General features: G+C 45.2%; 1 protein-coding gene across 1 annotated transcript; it reads left to right on the forward strand.

The window, feature by feature from the left end:
- The first annotated feature begins 607 nt into the window (after nucleotides 1–607).
- Nucleotides 608–21,642, forward strand: EDA2R (ectodysplasin A2 receptor). Its single transcript, XM_058154643.1, has 11 exons — nucleotides 608–695; nucleotides 2,209–2,293; nucleotides 4,807–4,923; nucleotides 6,673–6,851; nucleotides 8,077–8,162; nucleotides 10,424–10,582; nucleotides 15,297–15,437; nucleotides 17,001–17,225; nucleotides 18,150–18,452; nucleotides 18,597–19,284; nucleotides 20,486–21,642. Exons 2-10 carry the CDS (start codon nucleotides 2,246–2,248, stop codon nucleotides 18,998–19,000), a joined length of 1,662 nt encoding a protein of 553 aa, XP_058010626.1. The 5' UTR covers nucleotides 608–695; nucleotides 2,209–2,245; the 3' UTR covers nucleotides 19,001–19,284; nucleotides 20,486–21,642.
- The last annotated feature ends 894 nt before the right edge of the window (nucleotides 21,643–22,536 follow it).

The following is a 22,536-nucleotide window of genomic DNA, read 5'->3' on the forward strand; positions in this document are numbered from 1 at the left end:
GGTGAGGATTCGCTCGCGCCCGCTTGGTTCTCCTTTCCTTTTCCCCGAGCCTTGCGTGGGGATGGCCCAGTCCGAGGAGTCCCTGGGCGGCCAGGTCTCTCCGGGGACCCCGGGGAGGAGGCGGGCGAGCTGCGCAGGACTCGCCTTCCTTCTGGGAGACGCGCCTGGCTCAGGAGCCGCCCGTTTCTACCCGGGACGCCCGGAGGTTTTGCCGCTGAAGCGGAGGGAGCGCAGAGCTGGTGCCGGGGCTGGAAGGGGCTCAGAGCCGGCTGGAGCTGCGGCCGCCTGGGATTCCGCGCAGGGATGCCCGCCTTCACTCAGTGCGGGGCGGACGGAGGCGGTCCAGCCCGCTGTCCGAGCCTCTGCCAGGCGAAGCCGCGCGTCCCTTCGCCCCCGCCGACCCCGGCAGGCGCCGCGTCCTCTCCGCTCCGCCGGCCGAGCAGCGCCGGGCGGGGGTCCCTGGCTTTCTCCACCGCCCGACCTTCGCCTCCCCCGAGGAGCCCGCGGAGAGGGGCGTGTAAGCCGGCCCTCCCTCCCGCTTTCCCTCCCTCCCGGCTGGGCAGGGCGAGCAGCGCCGGGCAAGTCCCGACACGTCCCGGGCTCTAAGCCGGCTGGTGCTGGCGGGACGAGAAGCGGAGCTGCCGCCACGCGTTGCTTACCTGGCCCGATTCGGCGGAGGCGGCGGGGATCGGCCGGTGAGTGGATCCGTCTTTCTTCATTGGTCCTGCCTTGATATTTTTTTATTAGTTTATCCAAATATGAACTGCAAAGAAAAATGGAAATGGGAAAATAGGGGAGGAAGAAGGGAAGGGGAAAAAGTGTCAGGGAAAAAGAAAAAGAATGCATGGACTTTTTGTGCAGTAGAATAAGACAGTAACACAGCATCCTCAACTTGTTACTTTTACGTAATTCTGTAGTATAGCCTTTTCTATAACAAAAGCCTATCTAATCAGCAAAACCCAGAATCAGAATTTCACTTTTTTCCCCACCTCAAGCACAAACTCCAAAAGTGGTTTCCAAGTAAAAACAAAATTGTGTTCTTTCCTTTAATTAAAAGTCAATTTAGCCATCTCTGCTAACTGCATCAACTTTTGTAGTCTTTCATCCATTGGGAATCAAAGCATCCTTCCGTTTGTTTTTTTTTGTATTCTTGCTGCTGTCGGCATATGTTATCAAGGTTCTAGCTTTTTTTTCAAGTTGTTTATCAATTAAGTCCAAAATCAATTACACTGAGAATCTTCTGTATTAAGATGCGAATCCTACTCCAATTATTAGTTTGCTTCATCAGAAGTCCACCATAATTGTAAAAAGTTCCTTTATACATTTACATTTCCAACATTCATTTGAAGTACTTTTATACATTCTTGACTATTTATTTCTCCACCGTTAAGATACCAATGGTACCATATCATATCATATATCATATCAACCATAGCACAAGAGAAGCGAGCTTTCCACAAAGCCAGAGCTGCAAATGCTGCAACAATGGTGCCCACACATGTCTGCCCGACATGTGGCAGAACATTCTGTGTCTGTATTGGCCTTACCAACCATCTGCGGACACATCATGGACAGCCCACAACCTGTTAGATGTCAAAGTCCTCTTTGAACATGATGGACGAACATCATCATTACATTATCACATAGAAATTTTCTTTTAAATTATAATTAAATGTAAATTTTAAATCTTTCGTCCACATGTTTTCCTATTGCTCAAGCATTATATTATATCCAAAACTCTTTGCCCGCTGAATCATAGCATGCTTTACATACTCATTCTCCAAGTTCAATAGCAATTTATAAACTGTAGCAATATTATGTATGCTACCATACAATATTTCCAATTCATATTTACAAAATCAAATCCATAGCTTTTTTATCTAATTTAAATCTTTTTTTCAGTTGTAAATATGTAAACCAATGGCAAACTCATCCTTCTCATTCCAGCTGCTCTTTAGATTTCAGTAAAGAAAGTGGTTGTGACATCAACATTTACTTTGACCTTCTCATACCATAAATAGGCATGCAATCTGAATCTTAATTCTTAATCCGAATCTTAAGTAACTCTAATTTGGGAGAGTTGTCCAATTCTTTTTAGCTAAACCAAACCATAAACATAAGCAAACACTGTCTTGAAACAGAAGAGATTATTGGAGGGGAGAGAAATGGGGCTTTGGGGAAAATACTTATGTTTTCGTTTCTGCGTAGCTTGTATTCTGAAGAGCTGCTAACAAAGCGGTTTAACATGGAGAAGGGAGCTGCGCTGCGTCTCACGCTGATCATTGTGACTCAGGTAAAAGTCCCCCCTGCGGATAAGAAGCTGTGGAAAGGTGGGATCTATAACAAACCAAAGTCGTGATGCCCCCAGCGATGTTATCCTGCAAATGCCGCTGTTGGGACTTGTGTCCCCCTGTCTGAGGCAGGCAAGGAAACCGCAGCCTTTGCGTAATGATATGTTACACCCGGGTTGCCCTTGACTTGCCCACAGCTCCCTGGGTGAGGGTTCGGCACTGCACCTTGGCAGCACCTCAGCCCACCTTACCCCAATGTGGCCATCGGCAGGTGAGGTAGAAGCATAGCAGCCCTGCAAGGCTGGTGAGACCTCGCTGCTCGCTGTTCAACTTCAGAGCGACTCGGTGCACTGTTCCTCTTGAAAAGCGCACAACTGTTGGTCAGCAAGCAGAACCCAGTGGCTGTGCTAGTTGATCCTTCCAGTTCAGGTGCCCTTTTCTGCAGCTGCTCTCTGAACCAGGAACCTCCCTTGTCTGTGAGGGTCTCTGGCAGTGGTGAAATCTGAACAGGTTTGCTACTGATTTACTGGCTGTGCATGTACGCTGCATGCCAAACACATGCTGCGTGTGCATGCCCAGTGCACACCAAATGTACGCTCTGCGCACACACGCATGCACAATACACACCAAAAGGAGTTTTAGGAAGGTGAGTAGAACACCGAGGGGGGGCGGAAATCAGCTGCACAGCACAGTTTAGCTTTGCTAGAAAGCAGGACTTCCGCTGCACAGCTGATCATTGGAAATACCAGTTGGGAGGAACTGGTAGCTTTTTTAAACTGCTGGTTCAACTGAACTGGTAGCTAACTACCAGTATACCAGAACCAGTAGCTTTTTTTTTTTTACTACCGGTTCGCCCAAACTGGTTGTTTTTATCACTACCAATTTACCTGAACCGGTAGCATTTCACTCCAGTTTCTGGGTTTCTCTTTGGGCTGGTTGAGACTCTGGGTTCTCCTTCCACCACCAGGGACCACCTTCCTTTTCTTAAAGCTGCTTTTAGGGGCAACTACATTTTTTCCAGAGGGTAGAATGATCTTTCTTACATTGTTTCCCATTATTATCTGAGAGGACCTATCACTCAGCATTTTGTTAATTAGTCAATAATGCTTTTTGCAGGGCATAATATGGCGCAGTTTGTATAACAACCCGTCCTTCCAAGCTGTGCCATATCCTGCCCTTAGGCCTACGAACACAGCCGTGGTTTTGAGGCCTCCTTGGAATCCTGCTTCAATATGTTAAGCTTCACACATGATCTACAGCCAGCGGTCACCACACTGATGGTCTGTGAGAAAATTTTGGTGGTCCACAGAAAAATTATTTGCATTTTTTATATTGCACTAACTCAGGGGTCCTCAAACTATGGTCCCTGGGACGGAGATGTGCAATGAATGTTTGTGTTGCTGCAGAGAGTGTCCCACTTCAGGGTGTGGGTCAGAGGGGGGCAGGAATTCCGACTTGGGTCTGTTTCAGCCCCCTGGTGTGGGGCTTTGGGCAAAGGCTGGAGGGAAGCGCCACTGGTGGCGAAGAGCCGGAGGGCCTTGTTCCAGTGGGACTGCATCATGGCCTGGAACTGGCTGATCATCTCAGCCTGCTGAGCTTCCAGGTGCCAGTACCTGGCCTTGCACTCCCGCAGGTCTTCCCTCTGCTTGGAAAGCCTATGCTCCTAGTCCTCAGTAAGGTGCTTCTGCTGAGCTTCCTTCTCGGTCAGATTCAACTGAGCCAGCTGTTTTGCCAACTCTTTTTCCTGGTGGTTTGGCTGCTTAGCTCCAACAGCAGCTTCCTATTGGGGCCCTAAGGAACCCAGGCAGGCAGGCGAGAAATGGCTAGGAGGGGAAGGGCGAGTAGAAGCCAACAAGGAGCCCCTCGATGCAAGTGAAATTGAGTTGGCCATGCCCACCCAGCCGTTCATTAAGCAGATCATATTAGTGGTCCGCAGGATTTTAAATTATGAATTTAGTGGTCCCTGTGGCCTGAAAGGTTGGTGACCCCTGATCTACAGGGTTCCAGTCCTGTTGGAAGCCGGCTTGTTCCACGGACTGATGTTCATCTATTATGGAACCTATCTTGCTTATAATTAATCTTTCCAGGAGTTTGAAGCAGGAGCTCAAAGGGACAATTGGATGGTAGCTTTCAACTCTGCCTTGTGGTTTGCCAGCTTTTAGAAGTTTATTTATTTATTGATCAAATTGATATTATATCAATTTGATCAAATATATATTATTAAATATAGATCAAATATATATTATCAAAGTGATATTATTTTAGCTTTTTTTGAAGTCTGTTGGAAACTACGTCTGAGTGGAATTTACTGATCCAATTCCGTGTGCGCCTCCTGGACTTTATCGGGAATTCTGGATGAATGTCATGGAAGCCTTTTTTAAAAAACGTAGTATTTCTGCTTTGCTCAGTCTGTGGTGTTGTGTGGAAGGGTTATTGGGGAGATGGTGCTCACACTCCCTTCCTAGTGAGTTGAGATGCCACATCATGCTGGCTCCTAAGGTGTTTTTCCCAACAGGTTCTTGCATCCCAATCCATTGCAAACTCCATGGAATGCCGAGAGGGCGAATACCTGGATGATCATGGCGTATGCAGCCCCTGCAAGGAGTGCGGCCCTGGATTCGAACTTTCCAAGGTAACCATAAGATGCGCTTATTATGCCTTTTCAGATATTTGCACCCTAGCTTTTGCACCTGACACCAGCTGATTATATTAGATAACTAATTTAGTTATACTAGATAACTAATATTATATACTAGATAACTAATGAGAAGGAAGGACTCACTGGAGAAGAGTCTAATGCTGGGAAAGATTGAGGCAAAAGAAGAATGGGACAACAGAGAATGAGGTGGCTGGATGGAGTCACTGAAGCAGTTGGCATGAGCTTCAATGGACTCCAGAGGATGGTAGAGGACAGGAAGGCCTGGAGGAATGTTGTCCATGGGATCACGATGGGTCGGACACGACCGCAACTAACAACAACTACAACAAAAAGATAACTAACAATCTGAACTGGTCTCTCCACACATCATCCTTAGTGCAAACCAGCGTTCAAACCAGCATCTGCATTTCCTGCCTTGGATGAGGAGAGCACCTCTTTCTCCTTCTGTCCTGACCACTTTTTACAGGAGGCACAATTGAGCGGCACGATGCATCACTGTTTGGTTTGGTTTGGTGGCTGCAGCGCCTCAGATAGAAAGTCCCTACGGAGAGTGGTGAGGACAGCTAAAAAGATTATAGGAAGCTTGCTTCCCATCATTCAGGATACTGCTTATAAGCGCTCTGTGCTTAGAGCTGGAAGCATTGTTAGAGACCCCACACATCCACTTTATGGTCTGTTTTTGTTGCTCCCCTCTGGGAGGAGGTTTCTAAGCATTTCTAGCAGGACTCCCAGATTTTGTAACTGAATCGTTTTTCTTGCCATGTACATGTGTACATCCAAACTAGACTGTGTTGTTTCTCTGCGTCATAGAATATATGAGGGTATGTGGGTATATGCATAATTTTATATTTATTTATTTATTTATTTATTTATTTATTTATTTATTTATTTATTTATTTATTTATGCATGTTTATGAAGTGTATATTGGAGACGACAACCCTTTGGGAGCTGTATGCAACGAAATTTCATTTTAATGTATGCCGATTAATGTACATGCAAGGTGACAATAAAGTTTATTGTTCTATTCTGTCCAATGGAATTTGCATATGAAACTCTTTGAGTCTACCACATAAACAGTCTACAGTTTATGACTGTAGTCTTCAACTTAAAGCCATTTTATTTCAAATGAAATCAGTCAGGCATTTTCAAAATTAAACTGTTGCTCCACTTTGTTCCTTTTTTGCAAATTGGCATTGCGCTTTAGAATCAAATGTTTTTCTCTGACATTTTTAGTCTGTGGGATAAACCACGATCCTGTCTTTACATAATCTCACCCTTCAAAAGTATATATATTGTATTTACCTGAAAAAAGACCATTTACCCCCCTCCCCAAATTCTTCAGCTTTAAAGCTGGTTTAAAGGTGTTGTGTTTGCTGAGACTACAGTAGGAGTGGCAGATGTTCTTTTAGCCAGGTGAAAAGACAACAGTGAAGAGTATGCTAAATGGATTGTCATAATGAACCTATTTCATGACAATTTTGGTGCTAAATTACTCTTATTGGAATAGCTGGAAGATCGTCACTGTCAGCTTCGGAGTCTTTTCGGCAAGGGGGGTTTTCTGGAATGCTGACAGTCACCTCTGCAAAGTAATTCACAGCATTTTCTCTGTAAAACAGAAATCCTCCTCCCCACCACCCTCCCTTCTTCCCTCAATCCCCACCCTCCCATGATTTTTCTGTATGCATAGACAGAATAACACTCTCAGGATGTGTCTCTTGCAGGAGTGTGGCTATGGGGAAGGGAAGGAGGCTGACTGCACCCCATGCCAGCCCAGGAGGTTCAAGGACAGCTGGGGACCGCATGGCTGCAAGTCCTGCCTCTCCTGCGCACTGATCAACCGGGCCCAGAAGTCCAACTGCAGCACCACCTCCGATGCCACCTGTGGAGGCTGCTTCCCCGGGTAAGGCTGTCCGGTTCCACTGGGAGCCTTTGATCAAAACAAAACCTCTTAACGGTAAATGCAGAACTGGGCAGCTATTGAGGGTCCATTTGTGGTTGTGATGGGGTGCTCAAGTAAGCTCAATTACCTTTTTAAGAGCATCACCAAGAAAATCAAATCCTGCGAGGGAAAGATAGATTGGGTTCTTTGAGATCTCCCATGTGTCCTGATTGCTGTTCACAATGGTGTCGAATTGCTGCCATTTGTACACAATCTTCCTGGCAGTTGACTGAGAGAGTCCAAACTTTGGAAATCCCTTCATAAACTTTTGTGGCCTGTGAGCATCCAGCAACCAGATATCTCAGAGGCTTTAATTTAATAATAATAATAATAATAATAATAATAATAATAATAATAATAATAATAATAATAATAATAATAATAATAATAATATAAACATGATCATTACTTCAGTAGCATGTTGAGTGCCTTCTAATACAAAGGGCCTGGCACAATATTGTCAATCACTTTATATCATTTAACCAAATGATTTTCTTGGCAAGTGGTTGTTCATTGCCTTCTCCCTTGTGATTGAAAATGGATGCTTGGCAGTTGTCACGTTTGCCTCCAGTCTCTTGCCACCCAGCTGGAACCATCTTCACAATTGTGTGTTTTTGTGGGGAATGAATAATTTTGACTCTCCTGCTGGTGTTCTTCCCTCATCCCTCACAGGAACAAACAGAAAGTGGCCAGTTCACTAGGTGGGCTGCTCATAATCCTGCTTTTCCATATGCCCAAGATCCTTGCACCAAGGAGTAACGTTGGCATGGTGAGGACTGGCAGAGCTCAGGAAAATCAGATGAACATGGGAGCAGGAAAGAAGCCACTTACACACTTATTTCCTCTGCACTTTGATCTTGGCGCCTCCCTGCTAATTCAGTTCACTTTGGGCTGCTCTAAGGTACATTAAATATGAACTGGATTGATTGATTTCATTGAATTTGTTATGGATTATAAACAGGTCTCCTGATTACATATTCAGTGCACTGGAAATGATTTTGGTGTATGAATCGGTCCTCAGTGCAGCCAGGGAGCAAGGAGCCAGGTGCAGAAGTAGTTAACTGAGAGTAATGGGTTTTGCAGTCTTTGAAAAGCCTCTGGTGCCCTCTGCCCATGCTCAGATGCTGAGTAGCCCTCTACAGCTCCTCCATATTAAACATTGGCCCAATTTTCTTCCTCTTTATAGGTTCTACAGCAAAACTCAGATTGGTGGATTCCAGGACCTCGAATGTGTGCCCTGCACAAAGCAGACCCCATCCTCCGAACCACAGTGTAAGTACTAACTAGGCTTCTAGGAGCTCCTTGTCCTCATTATGCTTCAGGACTCAACCTCCTGATGGGAGTTTTACACCAAGGTCTCCAAATCTGGCAACGTTTAAGACTTGTGGACTTCAACTTTGACATGACCTGAGATTAACTCATAGAATCATCTATTGCAATGTCCTTCCTGTCAAAGACTACTTCAGCTTCAATTGCAACAATACACAAGCACACAATAGATTTAAGCTTAATGTTAACCGCTCCAATCTTGATTGCAGAAAATATGACTTCAGTAACAGAGTTGCTAATGCATGGAATATACTACCTGACTCTGTGGTCTCTTCCCAAAATCCCCAAAGCTTCAACCAAAAACTGTCTACTATTGACCTCACCCCATTCCTAAGAGGACTATAAGGGGCATGCATAAGAGCACAAGCGTGCCTACCGTTCCTGTCCTATCGTTTCCTTTCGTTATATCCAATTAATATAGTTATTATATACTCATGCTTATATATATGCTTATATATTGTTTAGTTATTTCATGCTTATGCTTACATATACTGTGTGACAAAATAAATAAATAAATAAATAAATAAATAAATAAATAAATAAATAAATAAATAAATAAATAAATAAATAAATAAAAATAAACTTCCCCAATGCCATAGCTGGCTGAGGAATTCTGGAAGTTGAAATCCACAAGTCTTTAAGTTGTCAAGTTTGGACAGCCCTGTTCTACACTGCAGCAAGATTGAGGTTTGCCAAATATTTGGGCTCCCTGCCTACATAGAAGTAAAGGTAAAGGATTCCCCTGTCCAGTCATGTCCCATGCGAAGGTCTATTGCTCATCACCATTTCTTAGCCAAGGGAGCCAGTGTTGTCCAAAGATACTTCTGTGGTCATGTGCCCTGCATGACTATACGACAAGGTGCTCAGAACATTGTTACTTTCCCACCAAAGTAGTACCTATTTATCTACTCACGTTTGCATGCTTTCAAACTGCTAGGTGAGCAGGACCTGGAGCAAGGAACAGGAGCTCGCCCCGTCACATAGCACTCGGGTCTCGAACCCAGACTGTGAGCTTTCCAGCTGACAAGCTCAGCATCTTTAAGTGCTGAGCCATCACACCCTTGGCCTCCATATATGAAATTGCATATCGGGGAAGTTTGATTCTGCAAATGGTGCATTGGCATCTGAGGTGGAGAGCAAATCGATAATCATTGGCATTTATTTAGTTGTGCCTCTGGATGCACGATGAGTAAATTATACTTTATTTTCAGTAATGCCCTGCTCCTATTAGCCTTGTGAGGTATGTGGAAACCCTGCAGAGCCTATCAGTGCTGACTCCTGATCAACAGGAAGAAAGCCCAGCCAAAGCTGCCTGACGTCATGGCCTATAAAAGTCTTGAGACCTAGTGCCATTTTGAGATGTTGTTACAGTCAAGAGGGCTAGAAACACCTATTCCTTAAGAGGTTTTGCAGTGGTGAGTTCAGGTTCCAAGCACATGTTTTCCATCTGAACGGAATCTGTATTGCCCTGCTGAAAATGCTTTTATTTATTTTTCATTTCTAATATATTCCAGTTCAGCTGCAAGGCATGCTAAGCCTCGCTTTACGCTGTCCTCTAAGTAGGAAGGCTGGAAGGTGTTTAGTAGCTGTACACTCACAAGAGCAAAGCAGCACACACACACACACACACCCAGTCAGCAAGATAGGAAGAGGGAACTTCTGTTGTTGCTGATTCCTGGGAAATTGGAACAAACCTCATTTTGCATTTGGGAGATGGAAATGTTCCATTCTGCATTATGGAGCGCACACACAACCTGTCTAGCCAAAGGCAGGTCCATAACTGAGATTTGTTGCCCATCAAATAGAAGACGAGAAGAGAAGACTGCTTTCTTCTTCTTCTTCTGCCATATCCATCATCGGACGTTGGCAATCATGTTGGCGATCCTATTTTTATCAACAGCCACATGAAAAAGTGCTGCTGAGTTTTGTCCAAACTGGTCCCTTAGATTTTGAAGCCATGATGTTCTTCTTCTGCCTGGACCTTGTTTGCCTTCAATCTTTCCCTGGAGGATTAAGTGAAGTATGGTGTATTTTTCCAGGTGTCGCATCATGTATCTGAAATAGTCCAACTTTCACTTTTTAATGCTTTTGATGATTTCCCTTGGCTTTCCCAGGTGGCTTATCCCCTCCTCATCTGTGATTTTGTCAACCCAGCTTGTACATAACAGCCTTCCTGCTTTGAATGATGTTTTTGATCTTGGTAGGCCTTTCTAGAATTGGCTTAGAAGAAAGTTCCACGGAACCTGCCCAAGACCCGGCTCTGGTGGTGCTCACAAGCAGTGCCCTGGCACTCCTGGCGCTGGTCCTCCTGACGGTCGCCATTCTCTACTGCCAGCAATTCTGGAAGAGCCAGTGCCAACATGGTGAGTGGGTTCTGCCTGCAGTTGCCCCTCCTTTCCCCACACTTGCAAAGGGAAATGGGTCCCTCTCCAACCAGGGTTTTTAGTCTCGTACAGAGTAAGGAAGATGACTTGATGAAAATACGCACGGATGTTACCGAGACAAAAAGGGCAGAAACATATTTTTAAGTCCTGAGAAATGAGATAATATTTGGAAGCAGCTCAGGCAGATGATTCAGTGGGATATAAAAAGAGGGGAGGAGATACTGGATAAAACAGACTGGCAGATCCCTGACAACCAGTCTCAACAAAAGTCTGCTCTACTAATTTTGCAAATCTCGTACAGGTAGTGCTTACACCATTCGCTTAGTGACCGTTCAGAATTACAGTGGCACTGAAAAAGTGACCTATGTCTTGTCCTACAGTCACAACCGTAGTAGCATCCCCATGGTCACATGATCGGAATTCGAACGCTTAGCAACTGGCATGCATTTATGACGGTTGTAGAGTCGCAGGGTCAGGGCAACAAAGATGATTAAGGGACTGGTGGCTAAAAAATATGAAGAAAAGTTGCAGGAACTGGGTATGTCTAGTTTAATAAAAAGAAGGACTAGGGGAGACATGATAGCAGTGTTCCAATATCTCAGGGGTTGCCACAAAGAAGAGGGAATCGGGCTGTTCTCCAAAGCACCTGAGAGTAGAACAAGAAGCAATGGATGGAAACTAATCAAGGAGAGAAGCAACTTAGAACTAAGGAGAAATTTCCTGACAGTTAGAACAATTAATCAGTGGAACGACTTGCCTCCAGAAGTTGTGAATGCTCCAACACTGGAAGTTTTTAAGAAGATGTTAGATAACCATTTGTCTGAAGTGGTGGAGGGTTTCCTGCCTAAGCAGGGGTTTGGACTAGAAGGCCTCTAAGGTCCCTCCCAACTCTGTTATTCTATTTGTGATTTGAGACCTTCCCAACTGGCTTCCAATAAGCAGAGTCAGCGGTGGGGGGGGACTTAACAGCCACATGATTACTTAACAACTGCAATGATTCACTTAACAACTGTGGCAAAAAAGGTAAACTGGGGAAAAATTCACTTAACAACGACCCTGCTTAGCAATTGAACTTAATTGTGGTCCTAAGTCGAGGACCCCCTGTGCTCTTTCAAGAGAAACTGGAAATTTCCCATTAGTTGATCGAGATGGCCTCTGACACTCAAGTCTAGCACTGAAGACCTTCCTGCAGAATTGTTGCCACACCAACAACAGGCAGATGTAGAAAGAACTTGGAAAATTCCATAACACAAGAAATCCAACAGTTGGGACAGAATTTACCTCAGCTGCAGCCGCCTGCAGCAAAGCCAGTATTTCTGCATTCCCCTGAGGGCTCCCAGAAGGCTTTGGAGAAGACCAAGGCCAATTCTGGACCTTCATGACTCATTGTGGGTTTCCCACAGATCGCACCAAAGTGAACTTTGTGTGGAATTTGCTGAAACAAAGGATGGCCAGATGAGTCATGCCCTCATTTAGGTCAATGACCCTGTGCTGAACAATTATACAAACTTAGTGCCAAGATTGATAGATGTTTCAGTGATCCCATGAGATGGGGGACCACCAGCCATAAAATCTGCAAACTAAGCAGGGTCAGTGTCGAATCTGGGTGTAGAATTATTTAAAATTATTGGCCAGAGATGTGGGATGGAATGATTGGGCTCTAACTGACCAGCTTAGAGAAGGACTTGCGGAGAGCTGAACTGATGAAACGAGGCAGCCCAGAAACTTTGGAAGCTCTCTCCCAATATTGCTGACTAGAATAGTTGAGGCAAGGAAGAAATGGCAAGGGGAAGAGTTTTGCAGCCCCTCTTCTCCCATAGTCTCCCCCCACCCTTCGTGATGGCTGCCTTTGAATCCAGTTCTGGAGAATCCATGCCAATTGGAGCAGTCAGACAGTTTTTGTCACCAGGAGAGAAACTGAGAAAGAAGAACCAAAGCTTCTGGTTTTGACACGAAGCCCTCAGGAGTAGAGCCAGAACCTGCATAATTAACATTCACCCTTTTGACTCAGCTGTGAAATGCCTCTCTAGGACTCTGAAGGCCACAGAACAAGCCATCCGCTTCATCTGTTTCCAGATGTGTTGCAGGAAATTTTGCAGGCCCTCACCTGGGACTCTGAGAGGGGCCTCAGACCGGGGGTGAAATCCAGCAGGTTCTGACAGGTTCTGGAGAACCAGTAGCAAAAATTCTCCTTGAAAACGGTGCCTGCATGTTCACAATCATATTGTGGAAACTGACTGGCTCCCTTCTTTAGCTCAACTTAAGAGTTTGTGCATCAGCATTTCCTGATCTGTTCCACTATCAGCACCTTCCCACATTTTGGATCCTATAACTGAGCTCTTCTCCGTCCTGTAAACAATAAGTAAGCAATTTGATTTCTGCAAAGGCCATTTGGTGATGTCCATGTTTGGTTGTTAGAAAAGTGTTGGCTATGAAGAAATCATTGGCCTGGCAAACGGCTAAATCAGTCTCTGCTTCATTTCAGTTTCCTAAGCCATAAAATCCAACTACATTTTCCTCTTTCATGTTTCCAGCTTTTGCCATTCCAGTCTCCAATCACAAGCAGCACATCAAGTCTAATTGATATTATTCTGGCACTGCCTGCCTTATAGACAACTACTCTTCTGGCTGTCTTCTTCCTAATTAGAAAAACAACTTTGTTTTCATGTCCTGAGTAATGAACTATATTATCTTCTGACTGAAAGTGGCTGATCCAAGTCCATTTCAGTTTGCCAGTGCCTACAATATCAATCTGTGGTTGTTTCATTTCATCTTTCACTGTGTTGAGCTGTTCATAGTTCATGCTTCACACACTCCCAATTCTCCCCGTAATTCTCTTCAGATTTTCTTTTCCTGCGTGGCAACACCAGCAACCAGATGTCCCAAAAGCTTTAATCCAGCCGAGTCACAAGAACTATTAGTGCTCCTAAAGATTCTCAGCTCTTTTTCAGCACCATGTTGATAGTTATTGATGGAGAAATATTGAAAATTCAAAAGGGTTTGCAAACTTTTAAGCACCACTGTATAAAATTGGCAGTCACTCTTGAGGGCACAAGAGCAGAGAGCTGTACTTTCTTGGCTTCAGTCTAGATAAACAGTGATGGAAACAATACATACATTGTGCCTGCCTGCTGTCAGTCACCTGAGGTCTCCTTAATTGTCTGAGGCAGTAGTGAAATCCAATTTTTTTTTACTACCGGTTCTGTGGGCGTGGCTTGGTGAGCATGGCAGGGGAAGGATACTGCAAAATCTCCATTCCCACCCCACTCCAGGGGAAGGATACTGCAAAATCCCCATTCCCATTCCACTCTGGGGCCAGCCAGAGGTGGTATTTGCCAGTTCTCCAAACTACTCAAAACATCAGAAATCATTTTGAATCTTAAACGTCATTGGCTTTAAGGGTAACCTCAACCACTTGAATTGCACCTGAAAGCATATTGGAAGCCGCATGTGCCCAAACCAAATGGCATTAACTGCCTGCACCACCACATTCTGTGCCAGCTGAAGCTTCTGGATGCGTTCAAGGGCAGCTGCATGTAGAGGTCACAAATCCTCATCGTCAGGAAATTTCTCCTTAGTCCCAGGTTGCTTCTCTCCTTGGTTAATTTCCATCCATTGCTTCTTGCCCTGTCTTCTGGTGCTTTGGAAAATAGGCTGAACCCCTTCCCCCAACCCCCCACCCAGTGGTGGGATTCAGCCAGTTCGCACCACTTCGGGAGAACTGGTTGTGAACTTTCTGAGCAGTTTGGCGAACTGGTTGTTGGAAGAAATCATTAGGGCAGAGAACCGGCTGTTAAATGATTTGAATCCCACCACTGCCCCCACCCCATCTTTGTGGCAACTCCTCAGATATTGGAAGACTGCTATCATGTCACCACTAGTCAGGTCCTCCAGTCTAGGTTGATGCTGTGAAGTTCCAGTGCGACCACCATCTCTACAATTTTCCTAACAAGGGATGGTTGGAAATTGACCAGGACGGTGGAGCCTCCCAATTGCCTCTTGAGGAGGAGGGGACGAACCACTGCCTCCTTGACAGGGGTCTGCTCTTTCAAAGAGGAATTAATCACCTCCAAACCTCAAGCACATTTCCTGTCCCAGGTAGCCTTGACCATCCAGGAGGGAGATGGATCTGATGCAGAGATGGCCGAGCTAACGGCGCAAGGACCCTCTTCATTTCCTCAGGCCAAACAGGATCAAATTCTTCCCAGATAATTAAGCCAGATCTTGTCCCAGACCAGCCAGATTTTGATATACATGCCAGGTGGGCCCTCTCATCCTTGATGAGGGCAGCCTTGTTAAAGAGGCATTCTGCAGCAACAGTTGAAAGACTTGAAGGTCTGGTAATAGTGCCAGAATGTGCCACTGAGCCACGTATCTATGGGGTGTTCTCCAAGAGCAGCCCACCCCATATCTGCCATATCTCTTATGGTAGATGACCTGTCCCTGAGACTTCTCCCCCGACCCCTCCCATCCTGGCCGGGGCACAAACCCTTATGAAAGTGTATCCAACATCATCTGTATCTATGCATTCAGTGGACAGATTAAAACAACAAGCATGTTTATAAAACGTGATTCAATTACGAAGAATCCCAAAAAGGCTCTCCAGTGTGTGAGCCTTCCCTCATTGTGGAGACTTCCTTGCAAGGTGTGTAAACTCCTGTTTCTTCTTCTTTTTGTTTGCATGTTTCTAAAGTGTTTTTGAGAAGTCAGAATGTCTCTGGTCAGAGAGTGACATTTCGGACATCTGCTGGGCCAACTGGTTTCCATGAACTGCCGCCAGATGCTTCCTCCTTGGACATCAGGAACTTCAGGTCTCCCTACAGACCCCCAGAAGGTGAATTTCTCCAGTGGGTTTTCATAGAGTAACCAAGATGGAGTCTGTGTCCATTTAGAGTCTCTTTCTTATGTGCTTACCGTGCTCTGAGTTAGAGATGTACAAAGTGAACCTTGAGAAGATGTTCTGCGAGACTCAAGAATGAGTCCTCCAGCGCTTTGCATAGAAGCCTGATGCTCTTTCACTTGTTTGAAGAGAGGAACATGCACATGTTCAGAAGGCCCTTCCCATGCTTGGAATTCAAATGTCAATTCCATAATTGGGGTGCGGGGAAGTTAATGCTTTGATCTGCAGATGAGGTTCAAAACCGTCATTCACCCAGACTTGTCAAGACAGACAGGTTGGGATGGAAGACAAGACAAGCATGTTCACACCTTGTGTGCAGAATATTTTGTATCTTATGATTCAGCTTAATTAGGTGTAAACATAATTCACTCCTCTTAAAATTATAAATTACAGGCAGTCCTTGACTTAAAACAGTTCATTTACTGACTGACTGAAGTTACAAGTCTTCAGGAAAAAGTGATTTACGGCTGTTTTTCACGCTTACGACCTTTGTGGCATCCCCATGGTCACAGAATCATAATTTGGACGCTTGGCAACTGATTCATATTTATGACAATTGCAGAGGCCTGGGGGTCCCTTCTGAAAAGCAAAGTCAATGGGGAAGCCAAATTCACTTAACAGCTGGGTTACTAACTTATCAACTGCAATAAACAACTGTGGCAAGAAAGGTCGTAACATGGAGCAAAACATAGTTAACAAATGTCTCATTTAACAACAGAAATGTTGGGCTCAATTGTCATAAGTCGGGGACCAGCTGTATTACTTGTTAAGGAGAAACAAAGAGTTCAACACTGGTGGGGAAAGATGGGCCTCCTGAGGGTCCTCCAGCCTCCTCAGATCTGCCTTTGCTCTCATCTGACCTTCTGGAAGCCTCTTGGGTGGAATTGGGTCCTTCTGGCCCTGAGAGAGGAGGAGGTTCAGGTGGGCTTCTGGCCCAATGATGTTTTAGTCAGAGGGAAAGGGGGATTTCCTCCTCCTGGTTGATGTTTATTTATTTATCATGAAATCTGTTTGCCACCCATCTCGTATCCAATGACACTGGGTGACTTACAACAGGGGCTACTGTCATATCAACAATGACGGCTGTGAAATAAAAATGAAGAACTTGTTGATTTCAGGCTGCTTTACAATTGCCTGCCCAATACATTTGTGATTTTATTTTCCAAAATGCCCATATACTTTTTTTATCAATTTCAATTTTCAGTTGAAATTGATCTTTTTCATATATTTCCCCCCCCCCCCAAGGTTTAGGGCTGTGTAGCACTTTGAAGGTGAAGGCAAAATTGGTGCTGAGGAGGGGGGAGCGGGCAGCTGCTCCACTCCAGGAAAGTTGTGGCTGCATTTTTGCTTTCAGATAAATCCAAAGGGCTGCCGGGCTGCCTTCCATGGCCGTGGCCTTCCCTTTCCCTCAGTTGGGCAAGCAGCTGTAGGACTTTCCATCTTCATCTGAGTGGGTTGGAGAAACTGGCCATCTTAACTGGATTTTCCTAATTTCAGGCCCTGTCGGAGCTCTTCAGTTTATCCCAGGAGTGGATGTTTCTGGATCCCACCTCCCCCATCCACAGCCTGATGCAGATTGGTCTAAGCTGGTGACGGTCATTTCCAAGACCCCCCAAACCAGGAGCCCCTTGGAGACGCAGCCTCTGATAGAGACTTCTGGGCTCCACGGCTGCTCCTTCCACGGGGCTTTTCCGAGGCAGAGGACCGCAGCAGAGGCCTGGGGTCCTTCTGAAAAGCAAAGTCAATGGGGAAGCCAAATTCACTTAACAGCTGGGTTACTAACTTATCAACTGCAATAAACAACTGTGGCAAGAAAGGTCGTAACATGGAGCAAAACATAGTTAACAAATGTCTCATTTAACAACAGAAATGTTGGGCTCAGTTGTCATAAGTCGGGGACCAGCTGTATTACTTGTTAAGGAGAAACAAAGAGTTCAACACTGGTGGGGAAAGATGGGCCTCCTGAGGGTCCTCCAGCCTCCTCAGATCTGCCTTTGCTCTCCTCTGGCCCTCTGGGAGCCCCTTGGGTGGAATTGGGTCCTTCTGGCCCTGAGAGGAGGAGGTCCAGGTGGGCTTCTGGCCCAATGATGTTTTAGTCAGAGGAAAAGGGGGATTTCCTCCTCCTGGTTGATGTTTATTTATTTATCATGAAATCTGTTTGCCACCCATCTCGTATCCAATGACACTGGGTGACTTACAACAGGGGCTACTGTCATATCAACAATGACGGCTGTGAAATAAAAATGAAGAACTTGTTGATTTCAGGCTGCTTTACAATTGCCTGCCCAATACATTTGTGATTTTATTTTCCAAAATGCCCATATACTTTTTTTAATCAATTTCAATTTTCAGTTGAAATTGATCTTTTTCATATATTTCCCCCCCCCCCGCAAGGTTTAGGGCTGTGTAGCACTTTGAAGGTGAAGGCAAAATTGGTGCTGAGGAGGGGGGAGCGGGCAGCTGCTCCATTCCAGGAAAGTTGTGGCTGCATTTTTGCTTTCAGATAAATCCAAAGGGCTGCCGGGCTGCCTTCCATGGCCGTGGCCTTCCCTTTCCCTCAGTTGGGCAAGCAGCTGTAGGACTTTCCATCTTCATCTGAGTGGGTTGGAGAAACTGGCCATCTTAACTGGATTTTCCTAATTTCAGGCCCTGTCGGAGCTCTTCAGTTTATCCCAGGAGTGGATGTTTCTGGATCCCACCTCCCCCATCCACAGCCTGATGCAGATTGGTCCAAGCTGGTGACGGTCACTTCCAAGACCCCCCAAACCAGGAGCCCCTTGGAGACGCAGCCTCTGATAGAGACTTCTGGGCTCCACGGCTGCTCCTTCCACGGGGGCTTTTCCGAGGGCAGAGAGGACCGCAGCAGAGGCCCTGATGGCCCAGGCCAGCCCTCCTCAGATCTGCCTTTGCTCTCATCTGACCTTCTGGAAGCCTCTTGGGTGGAATTGGGTCCTTCTGAAAAGCAAAGTCAATGGGAAGCCAAATTCACTTAACAGCTGGGTTACTAACTTATCAACTGCAATAAACAACTGTGGCAAGAAAGGTCGTAACATGGAGCAAAACATAGTTAACAAATGTCTCATTTAACAACAGAAATGTTGGGCTCAGTTGTCATAAGTCGGGGACCAGCTGTATTACTTGTTAAGGAGAAACAAAGAGTTCAACACTGGTGGGGAAAGATGGGCCTCCTGAGGGTCCTCCAGCCCTCCTCCTGCGCCAGGGAATCGCAGCATTGCTGGCCTCACACCCCGGTGGAATGCACTGAGCTGGATCTGCAGCGCTTCTCTGCCTGGGCCGGGAAGGGGACTGCCGAGACAAGAATGGCAGGCAAATGGAAGCCGACACCTGAAGGGTCTGCCTGTCCAGCAGCCCAAGCTGGGCACTCTCTGGAAGCGGCTTCAGTCTCGTGTTCCTCCTTCCAAAACCGGACTCTTGAAAGTGGGGAGCCCCTGCAAAGTTCCTCTAGCAATGTTTCTCTGGAGCAGCCGCCACTCTGAATATTTACCATTTCTCCTCTCTCTTGTGCACTTCAGCCATTGCTATTCTTCACGTGGATGTTGTGGCACTGGCAACATTGGCCCAGCCAAGGAGACCTGCCTTCCAGATGGATTCTGTGGCGTTGTCAGGCTGTCTTTTCTTTCACGCCATCCGGCCTCATCCCAGACTGAAAAGGTTGTCCCATCTCCATTGATGGATCCCGAAGGCTGGCACTGAGCCAGATGTCAAGGTTGCGAAGGTTTATTGACTTCCAGGCCAGTTTTGGAAGAAAGCTCTGCAGAAGGTTTAGCATTTTGATGCTTTTATGCTTTATGACTAATGTATTGGGACTTCAGGCCAGTTTTGGAAGAAAGCTCTGCAGAAGGTTTAGCATTTGATGCTTTTATGCTTTATGACTAATGTATTGGGACTTCAGGCCAGTTTTGGAAGAAAGCTCTGCAGAAGGTTTAGCATTTGATGCTTTTATGCTTTATGACTAATGTATTGGGACTTCAGGCCAGTTTTGGAAGAAAGCTCTGCAGAAGGTTTAGCATTTGATGCTTTTATGCTTTATGACTAATGTATTGGGACTTCAGGCCAGTTTTGGAAGAAAGCTCTGCAGAAGGTTTAGCATTTGATGCTTTTATGCTTTATGACTAATGTATTGGGACTTCAGGCCAGTTTTGGAAGAAAGCTCTGCAGAAGGTTTAGCATTTGATGCTTTTATGCTTTATGACTAATGTATTGGGACTTCAGGCCAGTTTTGGAAGAAAGCTCTGCAGAAGGTTTAGCATTTGATGCTTTTATGCTTTATGACTAATGTATTGGGACTTCAGGCCAGTTTTGGAAGAAAGCTCTGCAGAAGGTTTAGCATTTGATGCTTTTATGCTTTATGACTAATGTATTGGGACTTCAGGCCAGTTTTGGAAGAAAGCTCTGCAGAAGGTTTAGCATTTGATGCTTTTATGCTTTATGACTAATGTATTGGGACTTCAGGCCAGTTTTGGAAGAAAGCTCTGCAGAAGGTTTAGCATTTGATGCTTTTATGCTTTATGACTAATGTATTGGGACTTCAGGCCAGTTTTGGAAGAAAGCTCTGCAGAAGGTTTAGCATTTGATGCTTTTATGCTTTATGACTAATGTATTGGGACTTCAGGCCAGTTTTGGAAGAAAGCTCTGCAGAAGGTTTAGCATTTGATGCTTTTATGCTTTATGACTAATGTATTGGGACTTCAGGCCAGTTTTGGAAGAAAGCTCTGCAGAAGGTTTAGCATTTGATGCTTTTATGCTTTATGACTAATGTATTGGGACTTCAGGCCAGTTTTGGAAGAAAGCTCTGCAGAAGGTTTAGCATTTGATGCTTTTATGCTTTATGACTAATGTATTGGGACTTCAGGCCAGTTTTGGAAGAAAGCTCTGCAGAAGGTTTAGCATTTGATGCTTTTATGCTTTATGACTAATGTATTGGGACTTCAGGCCAGTTTTGGAAGAAAGCTCTGCAGAAGGTTTAGCATTTTGATGCTTTTATGCTTTATGACTAATGTATTGGGACTTCAGGCCATAATGTCCAACTCTAGGATGTTTTCTACCCATCCACGAGAACAGCCGAACGAGCCCATCCAGGGTCTGCTGGGAGTCGAGTGGCTTCAGCTGAGCAAGACACTACCTTGTCTCCTTGTCTCTTGGAGTAAAATCTTAAAAGAGAGCACAAAAAGAGTTTACTAGAAGATTGTGGGAGAAAGAAAATCCAAGAGAGACCTGGACTATCACGTGTCTGCTTGATTTCTCCATGAAAGTCACCTTCAGATCAGCTTCCCAAGAAGGTTGCAGGTTCTGGGCACTGTCTCACGGTTTGTCCCATTTGGCTGCTTGAAGTGTGTAGCTCCATCTCACGATGGAGTTACTGTACAATACTTGAAACTCCTGGAACTTAAGTAGGTTTCTTCGTTGATGTTAAAAATGTGGTTTATTTTCAGGGCGTGGAAGGAAGTTACAATACTCCAAAGAACCCTGAAAAATTATCTTACATTTCTGTGGATTTGAGGTGTTCTTTTTCCTCTGGACACTGATAATAATTTCAACATGGCTGTTTTCAAAGTACGCCTTGATCATTCTGAGCTTCTGAGTTCTTCAGCAAATATAAAAGGAAGGAGAAGGACTCTGACCAGACTTGTTTATTTCCTCTTTGAGCAGAATTGTAGATACTGCATGAAATTGATTTTTTAAATCACAAAAATGGTAGCAGAGGAAGGCCTTTGCAAATTAGGCCCATTTTTTAAAAAAAAAATCCAGACACTCTGAGTATTATGTATTTTTTCATTATGCATTTTTCATTGATTCTAGAATAGAGGTCTCCAACCTTGACAACTTTAAGCCTGGAGGACTTCAACTCCCAGGATTCCCCAGCCAGCAAAGCTTGGCTGTGGAATCCTGGTTGGAGGATTGGAGCCCCCTGTTCTAGAGGAGTCAGATCCTGTCTGGCTTATCTGTACTGTTAGCGAGGCCGTTCATTCAGTGTTCCTTCCTTGCCTTTGCATGATGCCTTCCTTCCTTCTCAGATACGGCTCTGTCATCTCAGGGAGGTATCTGACAATCCACCTTCATGTGGTCAATTCCAGAATTCAGTTCCCGGTATAAATAGTGGTAGTCCTCACTTAATAACCCTAATTCGGACTTACAAGTCTGTTGCTGTGACCAGGACTGTCGCTGCTCGCTGGCTGGGAAGGGACAAAATTATTCAGTTTCACGCCTTTGATTTTTGTATACTTCCTAAGCACTCCCCCCTGGCACTGCCACCTTTGGAACACTCAAATTCCTTCTTCCTATCTTGTGCCCATTGAAAGCAAAGCCATTGTGCTGCATTGAGTGGGGGGGCGGGAATCTGGGAGCCATGAAGACTGTAGTTTTCAGTAGTTAGAGTCAGGCTTAACCTGGCTTCATTGGATCTGGACATTCTTTTTCTTACATTATTGGTAATTAATTGAGCCTGGAGGCATCCTAGCAGTTTACCATCCTGGCTTGCTAATGACAACTCTGGCACTGCCACCTTTGGAACACTCAAATTCCTTCTTCCTATCTTGTGCCCATTGAAAGCAAAGCCATTGTGCTGCATTGAGTGGGGGCGGGAATCTGGGAGCCATGAAGACTGTAGTTTTCAGTAGTTAGAGTCAGGCTTAACCTGGCTTCATTGGATCTGGACATTCTTTTCTTACATTATTGGTAATTAATTGAGCCTGGAGGCATCCTAGCAGTTTACCATCCTGGCTTGCTAATGACAACTCTGGCACTGCCACCTTTGGAACACTCAAATTCCTTCTTCCTATCTTGTGCCCATTGAAAGCAAAGCCATTGTGCTGCATTGAGTGGGGGCGGGAATCTGGGAGCCATGAAGACTGTAGTTTTCAGTAGTTAGAGTCAGGCTTAACCTGGCTTCATTGGATCTGGACATTCTTTTCTTACATTATTGGTAATTAATTGAGCCTGGAGGCATCCTAGCAGTTTACCATCCTGGCTTGCTAATGACAACTCTGGCACTGCCACCTTTGGAACACTCAAA

The sequence above is a fragment of the Ahaetulla prasina genome, chromosome 11 (genome assembly GCF_028640845.1).
Source record: "Ahaetulla prasina isolate Xishuangbanna chromosome 11, ASM2864084v1, whole genome shotgun sequence".
NCBI classification, from domain to species: Eukaryota; Metazoa; Chordata; class Lepidosauria; order Squamata; family Colubridae; genus Ahaetulla; species Ahaetulla prasina.